A 10140-nucleotide genomic window follows, 5' to 3' on the forward strand; every position below is an offset into this window, starting at 1 on the left:
CATGTAAGATTTTATATAACACAAATGACACAAAAGATTGGCATTTTTATACTAAATTTTTCACTAAATGCTAATTAAACATAATATAAGTTATAAAACTTTTGAGTTGTATTAGTTAAAAAATAGAGTTTCAAATAAATGTGGTTTGAGGAAGTTAAAAAAGGGAGTTTCAAATGCATGAGATTCAAAAAAAAATGTTAGCTTTATAAGTATGTATGATATATATATATATATATATATATATATATATATATATATATATATATATATATATATATATATATATATATAGAGAGAGAGAGAGAGAGAGAGAGAGATAAGTTATTTAATAACCAAAATATATATGGGAACTTTAAAACTTTTCTTCGATTAAATTTTTTTAAAACCAACACCCCTACAATATTTTAGGTCATCGTTTACAACAGTCATATGTCATAAAAAATATGAAAAAACAAAAGAAAAAAAACTATAAATATACATATATGTATATTTGTGTGTGTGTATATATATATATATATATATATATATATATATATATATATATATATATATATATATATATATATATATATATATATATATATATATATATATATATATATATTACATAAGCATTGTTCTTTTCAATTTTTATGGTAAAACTGGCTACGGTGGTATGGTGATATAGGTTTTGAAAAAAATGGCAATTGCTATTAACTATGATATGTTAGTAATGATTACAAATATGAAATAAGTTCATAGAGAAAATTGCAAATACCATGACTTTAATAAACATAAAAACGGACTTAGGATAAATAGATTAATTTGTTATAGTGTTTGTCCGATACGTATAATATGATTTTGTATATCCCTTGTGATGGCCATGTTCTCTTCGTTTAGACATTGATGTGAATCAAACAAAATGCGGTTCTATTTTACTTTCTCGGTCGCTCTTTTGGTACTTTTTGTATATAGAAAGACACGAACAAGACTTTGTTCTTTAATTGAACTTTTTTTTCTCTCTTTAAGCCATAATTTGTTAGTATTTGGTTTACCTATTTTCTCTTTATTATAGTTTCACATTCCCAATTCGACTTTAGTTACAGATAATGGATTAGTTAGGAATTGTTTATTATAACAACACAACACCCATGTTCTTCTACATTCAAACAACACTTTCCAAGTCGTTGGTCTTGTCTTATTTAATTGAATTCCATACACCAAACACCATCCCACTAATAATATTCAGACACAACTTGCTCCAATGTTTTTAACAATATGAACCACTTGATATATGGCGATTAAATTTTGAAAATCCTTTTAAAAAGTCTAAAACTATGTGTTTAAAACCAAGTCAATAGAAGATAGATATTATTTAGCAATTCATACAACAAATAGATAAATAAATCTTGTAATTTAACAAGAGATTGTAACTCAAAAACAATGAATTAAACATGTAACATAAGAAACATATTCTATTTAAACAACTATTAACACATATTGCTATAATCCAAAATTGAACCATCATTTTCTCTCCTTGTCACTTTCAATAGATTTACATGAAATCTATACCTTGCAAGCTTCTGTTTATTTATTCCGTTGTGATTGTATTTGAATTTTGAAGTATTCATTTAAATAATTTAATTTTATATCAAATTTATATGTTTACTAGTGGAACATTGAGATTTGAGCATTGACCATCATGAAAACCTATCTCATTGGTTTGTAAAGACCGTGTTGCTAATGGAATCTTCATCGCTAACCAATGTCGCCATCCTAATTTGTCTTACTTAATAGAAACAAAATGGAAAAATTATATATTATCTATTATGTATGTATTTTTTTTTTAATAAAAGTCATCCTTATTAACGAAAGAAACAAAAATTCCACTGCAACCATGCTGACCGGTAAATAGTTGATGTTTGCTTATTTTTAGGGATAAGCGTAGGCGGATACCCTTCTTAATTATCTAGAATCGGAACTGGAACTGACGGTTCCTAAAATGTGAGAATCGGAACTGAAACCGACGGGTAGTGGTTCCAATATCGAGTGCCCAATAGAGCTGGCAAAAATCGGCTCAATCCACTAACCCAACCCAAAATTAGACAAGTTTGGTTGAGATTTTCAACCCATTTAAGTTAAATAGGTCAAACAGTTTAACATGTTTAATTTAATAATAGGTTGGGTTGGATAAAAATTATCAATTTGTTTTCTATCCGCCAAACATTTAACTTTAATATATATTTAATTAAATAATTATTTGAATATTATCATGTATTAATCAAAATATTAATTTATAAATATTAATGTTGTACTATTATTTATGTTTAAAAAATACAATCCTGATTCTCATTCTTTTTCTTAGCATTGACAATATTAACCATTCTCCAAAATCACTTCGAAATTAAAAAAATTTAATGTTATTTGAACAATTTATATGTATTTGTAAAATAGGATCGTGATTTGTCATACTTTGAAACTTTATTTACATTTGGAACTAATTTAAGCGATACAATTTAATTTATTTTTTATTTTAAATGAGTTAACCTAAGTTTAACCAATTTATGTAGTAGGCTAGGTCAGAAACTACATAAACATTTCAACCTGATGACAACCCATTTATTTAAAAGATTTGGTTGGGTTGAAAATATCAACCCAAATAAGTTGGGTTTGGTTGAAAACTTCAACCCAATTAATAAATTGGTTGAACCCAAACAGAACACAACACAGGTTGACCAATTGGTAGCTCTAATGCCTAGGTCTTTAAATATGTTGAATTTTTAAAACTTATAAAAGTATATCTATTGTAAATTTACAAGAAGTCATCGTTAGCATCAATATATAATTCGCAACGTATTAAAAATGAGGATTAATAAATATCAGTAGCTTGAATAACATAACGAAAAAATAAGTGTGTGTTACTTAAAACCTTTAAAGGTTCAAAATAAATTATTCAATTCTATAAATTTAAATGATGTTATTAAAGATACAACATAAAGTATGTGATATATATATATATATATATATATATATATATATATATATATATATACACACCGTTCCGACAGATCAATGATGAATTTAGACCAAAAAATCATGTGGTTCCCAAATTAAATGAAGCCAATAAAAAAAATTCAATAACACTTGTCTGGAGTCGGATCAGGTCGTGTACCTTAAAAAACTGGACGACTCAGTTCAACATGTTAAAACCGATCAGACACCACCGATTAAAATTTTTAACAAAACGATTGAAATATAAATGAAAAAAGCAGTATGTTTTTAATGAAAAACTAGTTGATTATTAGTCCATTGATAAAGCGGTGAACGGAGAGTGAGAGTCTTTAGCATGTAGACTTTTTTTTATTACAATTATTTATTTATTTATTGATATTTTGAGAGTGTCGATTAAGAGTAGTTAATTTTTTGTTATCAATCTCATAATTTAAAATAATAAATTGATCCTAATAAGTTATTTTTTTCTTCTTTTAAAATGATTTTTTAAGATATTTTTTTAAAAAAACAAACTTAAGGTAGTTCTTAATTTTTCTACAATATATAATGTGAATGAAATTGAAAATTTAGATAGGTCCTAGGCCTACCTTGGGCCATACTAGATACGCTCATGCGACGGATACACAGCGAGTAACGGTTCCATAAAAATAAAAAACAAAAGTTGAACCGCCTAAAAGCGGGTACCTAATTCCATTGCTCATCCCTATTAAGGAGTATTTTATATATTTTTTTTACTAATTTAGCGTTAATGTAAAATTGAAAATAATCATATGTTTTGTAGTTCCTGATATTTTAGAGATGGAAAAAAATCAATCCAACTCAATGACTACCGGAGTGGGTTGAGATTTCCAAATCATATTAATTAAATGGATTGGGTAGGATTATAATTTCTAATGGTTTTCAAGTTTTAACTTGAAAACCTCTTTAAAATTACATCTATCTTTGTTTTAAATTTTAAAGTATTATACGTTTAATAACTAATATTTTAATTTATTTTAGTGTCTAGTTGTATTTTTTTTTTTTTTTCAAATTTAACCTTTATTGTAATTTAAAAGTTTTTTCAAATTTTATTTGAAATATTATTGAAGTATATAACATATTTAACTACATATAAGTTTTTAATTTATTTTTAGATTTAAATGAGTCAAACAGTATTCAACTCATTAATCAAAGAGGTTGGGTTGTAGAAAAAAAAATAAACATGTTGCCATGATTTCAAACTAGTTAATGAACAAGTTGGGTTAGGATGAAAATTCTCAACCAGTTTATTCAAACAGGTTGTGGATTAGATTGAGATTTTTAACCTGCTTAGTATTGCCACCCCTATAGGCAATGGTGAAGAGGGATGGGGTAGTAGATGGACAAGAAAGTATGCTGTATATATATATATATATATATATATATATATATATATATATATATATATATATATATATATATATATATATATATATATATAACAGTTTTTGACATTGAAAAAAAAGTATGTTGCTATTTAGATTCCATTTCAGAAAGTAAGATGCTAAAACAAGTGATTGAATTAACATAAAATGAGGCAATAGCTAATTTTTTTTTTTTAATCTAAAACCCGATGCTATAAAATCCATGGTTGATAAAGTGTAAATGTTGTTAGCAGCAATTAGAAAAATTTAAACGTTAACAAAACCCAGGGGGTGCTTCGGGGTCTTCATCACTACCATCATTGCCTTCATCTTTACCTGTAGAAAATCCAATTCCAAATCCAAATCCAGGTGGTGAACTTGGATCCACAGTATCCTTCTCCAATACTTGTTTTGATTGAAGGAGTGTTTCTTTTTCTTGTTGTTGTTGTTGTTGGGGTAAGTTGATGTCAATTTGATTGTTTTGTATACGGGTTTGTTTTGGGTCGGGATTTGGTGTTGAGAGTTTGTTGTAAACTGATTTTACGGTTTCTGTGATCTCAGTTTTGATGTCGCCATCGGGTGATCGGATTATTTCCCAAAGCCCGTTGGAAATTTGTTCGTTTACTCTGTCCCTATAATTTAAAATTAAAACTGGAATTTAAAACCATTTGTAAATAAAAATAATGTGGAAAAATAAAAAAATAAAAAAAAAAGTGGGAAACGGGAAGAAAAGTACCCACCCGACTTCTTGATGGATGGTATCGGATAGTTGACGAGGCTTCATGTTCTCAGCTCCAGGGCGGTTAAGTGCCACCGACTGCTTCACCATTGACACAATGCTCTTTCGCAACTCTTCCTGCCACACACACACACACACACACACAATTCACAAACCAAAAACCTCCATTAACTGTCTGTCACTAATATTTCTATATACACCCACACATGCTTAATTGAGAGGCACATCACATACATCATACATGCATTTGTGGATTCAAAACTCCACTTATGAGCCTTCAAATCTTCAAAACTACTCAAATCTGTTGATAAAATTCCTACTCACCTCAGGTTTGGTGATTAACCTCCACTTTTTTATATATATTAAAACTTAGCAAGGAGGTTAGGTCTGTCTCCAAAGTCCAATATCCATACTTTGTTTTCTACATTAACAACCATGTCCTTAGAACTGAATTTATAAAGTCTACAACATCTTTCACCCTAATTGCCCTTTCTATGTGCCATGGTCACCTATTTATTAATTTAATTATACCAGTGTAGTGTGGCTTCGAAATTGCTGGCCAATTTTGAAGTCAGACTTGAGAAAAGAGAAACATAAATGTCATGGATTTTGCCGGAAAGCAAAGCAGAATTGTGGAAGTCAAACATCACCCAAAAAAAAAAAAAAAGATTATTACAACCAACACTATTGAAGCGTATGAAGTTACCAAATGAAGCCCTAATTAACGAGTTATATTTGCAAATAGGGAGAAAGAAACAGAAATAGAGACTCACGTTTTCCTTAAGCTTGCGGATAATCTTGAGACGGAGGCGATCGAAATCTCCGTCATCCTTCAACTTGGAAATTACATCGTCGCAGCTGATCGTATGGTTTACCCCGCCGTTGCCGTTGCCGTTGCCGTTGCCGTTTTCCATTTATATTTAAAATGAAATGTAAATCGCGTAGTCAATGTTATTGATATTTTTCCCTTCGGCCTTTGGGGATATGTAAAAACGACGACGACGAAGCCAAAGCTACTCATCAATTAAACCTTACAGTCCTACTGCGAAGGAAGGCCTATGGACTACAAACTATGTATGGTCTTAGTCCAACTCCCAAGGTCATGTTTAAAATTGCTAAACAGGTCAAAATTAAAAGTTTTGGATATGGTTCTAATCGATTGATAATTTTAATTTCTTTCAAATTCATATATATCACGTTTCATTTTAAATATAAATGATAAGGTCAACCCTTGCGACTTTACAAAACTCAGTTGGTCAAGCAGTGGATCGATATTAGACAAGGAGTGTATCAATACATACATATGTTTTCTAACACTATTTTTCATGAGGAAGATTTAGTATCTTTTACGCAAACAAAGACAAAATTACAATTATGGATGATCCATTTTTCGGACCCACTCCAACTTCACAAAAATAGACATGTAGCAACAGTGTTGACATATTTATTTACATGTTAATTCACAAATTCAGTTTACAGATGATATGAAAAGTAGAGATATAGCTAGTAACCAAGAGTACAACATCATATAACTAACTTCTTGGGTGTCTATCTATCTTCCATTTGACACATACATACATACTACTATCAAATGAAGAAAAACCACCACTAAATCCATTCCAGTCATTTACGATGATGATGATGATGATGATGATGATGGTGATGCCGACTTCTTTTCCTTGACCGCGAACGTGAATCACTACACCAAAAAATGATAAAACACTCGGACCATTTCAAGTCTTGTAAATCCTTAATTTTTTTTTTTTATAGAAAAAAAAAAGTAAATAAAATGTATACTTACGACTCATCATCGTGCTCTTTGCTAATGGACGAGTCTCGACTTTTTCGTCTACAAGGCTCCTTCACCCGTTCAAATCCATCATCAATAATCATTATTCTAAAACTAATTTTATAAATAAATATAAACTCTGACAAGATTAAGTTTATTGACTGACCGGTTGACGTGACATTCTTTTGCCACCTCTGGCATGGGCTTCCAGATACTCTTCATATGTCTGCATCAGTAAAAAGACCCCAATTATGATTATGATTTAAAATAACTGATTTATTAAACGGATTTAAGTAACTCTTACCATTTCGAGGATATCATCATCAGTAATAGCAGCGTTATTATTATTATTATTAGCATGTCCATGTCCTCCTCCGTTCCTTTCTGCACACAAATCCCAATCATCACAAACCAAGGATTTATCACCACCAACCATGTCCACATTTTTGTTCATGAAACTAGTTTCTTCTGTGTTGTGATTATGAAATCCCCCTGCTGCTTGTCTTTGATGAAATCTACTTGCTTCTGATTCATGCTGATACACCATTGAAGGGTACATCATAGGTGTTGCTGCTATATGCATGGGGGTGGGGGCCACCGCCACCTCACATTCCTCCTCTTGTAAACCATAAAAACTCGGTGCCAATATATCCATGTTAAACGCATAACTGCATAAATATTAAAAAAAAAAGAAAATCATATAAATTACCAACCTAAAAGAATAACTTAAGGTGGTGCATCAAAATAAAATTAAAACCTAGTCTGATTTTCATCCAAACAATTTTCCCCATCAATCAGCTCACACAGAGCTTCTCCAATATCTTGAGGTAACTCCTGAAACAAATAAGATATATATTATAAAAGTCTCCATGACTCCATGTGATAGAATGATGTGGAGAAATGTCATAATACACTGCATACCTGGCAATCTCTACTGATTTTAACAGGTTTGTATTGATTCAAAGGATTCTTTAAATGAAGTGTCTTCTGGAAAGGCAAGTCTTGTAACCGAAGCCATTTCACCTTAAAACTGCGACCCCATGGTTTGCTTCCACCATGTCCATGGCTCCAAACATTGTCCCTTCTCCACCCAACAGATGACATCATCTGGGCATACCCTTGAAAGAAACCACTCATATTCACACTAAATATTAAAATCACCTTACCAGAATTCTGCAAAAGATTAAGTGCAAGTGTCATCTTCTACAACTAGATGGTTTGTAAAAAGATATACACACAAAACAAAGGGAAATGAAGTTACATGATAGGCTTCTTCCAAGATGGGTTCATTCATCACTTGGGTAGCCCAAATTCCTCTCTGGATTGATAGTTGGATATTATCATGGTTTAAACTCTTTATGATGAAATATCTTGTATCACTTGATTTACTCCTTTTATTTGCATTTGATGTTCCTACTTGTTCACAAGAATGGTCTTGATCTTCTGCCCCAGAACGATATGCATCCTTTTCTACTTTGTCATTTGGGCTTTCTATAACAACATTCTAATCCATTCATTTTAACTACTAAAAGAATGATTTATTCAACAACTGATACCATAAATGATGCTTCTTATTCATACATAATATGCTATGTACTGTGTGCAAAAAAGAAATGAATAACTAACATTAATACCTATTTCACTTCCAAGTTCAGGTAATCATAAAGCCTAAATAATAACTCAACAATGTGCAAGTTATACTAATTCCACATATGGTAAGTGCAACTTTGGGTCCCACCATAAGTAAAGTTCAAAAATAAGATTCTTTGTAGAAGTTATTTAATGTTAGTTAGTTCTAATACCAAATGTAAAACCAAACTATGACTCTGATAATACACTATTTTTATGTATAAAATGACAGACATATTTAAACAGTTTTCCCGGGACTAGGGATCACTACCTTGATTGTTTTTAATCTCTACATCAGGCTTCCATTCAGTCACTGAAGAATCAACTACAGAATTATCAACAGACATGGTCTCGTTCTTGCCTGTATCATAAAGAAAGAAGAACATGTGTTAACAAATATAAGATGAGTTAACATGGATGCCAACAACAGCAAGAAGCAGAAATCCAATATATTATCTTGTTACGAACAATAAGTGAACAGGTTAACATCCGCATCATAATTTTACAAGCTACTAAAATTGCTAGTGAAATGAACACTTTAGATTCTTTAACATCACCACGAAAGAGGATGCCCTGTATATTTAATGTTGTTTAACATCACATGCAAATCCAGCCATCACCTGTCTTAACCTATCCAAAACCATATACTATTAGAAACCCAACCTTGCAAAACGCCTTTTCTTGAACAACCATGTCTTATATCTAGTCCGTTTTGGCATTTCCCACTTGTATGCATACAGAACAATGTTTTTTTCTAGGCAAACCTTAGTACACTTCCTATTCTACCAATGTATTCATCCACAAAACAAATTCAACGGAAACAACTTGTAAGCCCTAAATTGATGCTAAGTTTAGTACATCGATACGCATATAGATACTAAAAAGGCCTATATAACCGAGAGGTAATCGTAGTTGACAGCATTGGAAGTAAAAGCGAGACTCAGATTGCAGCGACAAACACCAAATTCATCAAAGTTCGCATGTAAACAACCTGCTGATACAGCGAATGTGGTGTAAATTAACCAAAAAATCCACGACATTAACAAGAAACCAGTACCTTTTACAAAGAACGATAATCCTCAGGAGAGAGTAGTTTCGATAGTGCGTGTAGATAAGCTGTGCCCTAATTTCCCCGGAAAAGCCCCCTTTGGGCCAACTTCTGGTTTTCGGCTTTCCGTTGCCGTGGTCCAAAAGCTTTTCAACAATTCAACTAAAATTTAAATAATAATAATGAATTTTAAAAAAAATGAATGTCAACATTTTCTACCAAAACATTTACTTGAATAATTTTGAATTTTTTGTAAATATAAAATATGTAATATCTTTAAGCCTTAATACGACATATAATATCACTTAAACGAATATGGGTGAAACCGTGGAAGTAATGTCGTTATAAGTCGCTGTATAGTTATGGCAAGAATTAATTAAGAAACAAGTTTCAATTGTGGCAATTCCATTAGGATGCTATCCCCATTCATCTATTCACCTCAAACAATCGAATATTATCACAACAATGCGAAAAGTCTTCGAATATATGTATGAAACAATGAATGGTTGCCAAGTATTGCCAACCTTTGTTACAACACTAACCATTAATTTTAGGTATGGAG

At 30.9% G+C, this 10140-nt stretch overlaps 2 protein-coding genes across 4 annotated transcripts; both read right to left on the reverse strand.

The window, feature by feature from the left end:
• Positions 1-4475: 4475 nt before the first annotated feature.
• LOC111920771 (uncharacterized) lies at positions 4476-6178 on the reverse strand. The gene is made up of 3 exons (XM_023916331.3): positions 5886-6178; positions 5114-5229; positions 4476-5005 (listed from the first exon to the last, which is right to left on the reverse strand). Exons 1-3 carry the CDS (start codon positions 6024-6026, stop codon positions 4648-4650), a joined length of 615 nt encoding a protein of 204 aa, XP_023772099.2. The 5' UTR covers positions 6027-6178; the 3' UTR covers positions 4476-4647.
• Positions 6179-6534: 356 nt separating this feature from the next.
• LOC111920770 (uncharacterized) lies at positions 6535-9745 on the reverse strand. Of its 3 annotated transcripts, XM_023916329.3 has the most exons (10): positions 9588-9735; positions 9427-9521; positions 8802-8891; positions 8163-8392; positions 7823-8074; positions 7659-7735; positions 7206-7569; positions 7068-7127; positions 6914-6972; positions 6535-6811 (listed from the first exon to the last, which is right to left on the reverse strand). In XM_023916329.3, the coding sequence occupies exons 3-10, from the start codon at positions 8875-8877 to the stop codon at positions 6736-6738; spliced, it is 1194 nt and encodes a 397-aa protein (XP_023772097.1). In that variant the 5' UTR covers positions 8878-8891; positions 9427-9521; positions 9588-9735; the 3' UTR covers positions 6535-6735. The 3 variants fall into 3 exon arrangements, with proteins under 3 accessions (XP_023772097.1, XP_023772096.1, XP_052625102.1); XM_023916328.3 differs by lacking the exon at positions 9427-9521 and having other exon boundaries at positions 9588-9745; XM_052769142.1 differs by lacking the exons at positions 9427-9521; positions 9588-9735 and adding an exon at positions 9194-9410.
• Positions 9746-10140: the final 395 nt, after the last annotated feature.

The sequence above is a fragment of the Lactuca sativa genome, chromosome 3, assembly GCF_002870075.4.
Source record: "Lactuca sativa cultivar Salinas chromosome 3, Lsat_Salinas_v11, whole genome shotgun sequence".
Lineage (NCBI taxonomy): Eukaryota > Viridiplantae > Streptophyta > Magnoliopsida > Asterales > Asteraceae > Lactuca > Lactuca sativa.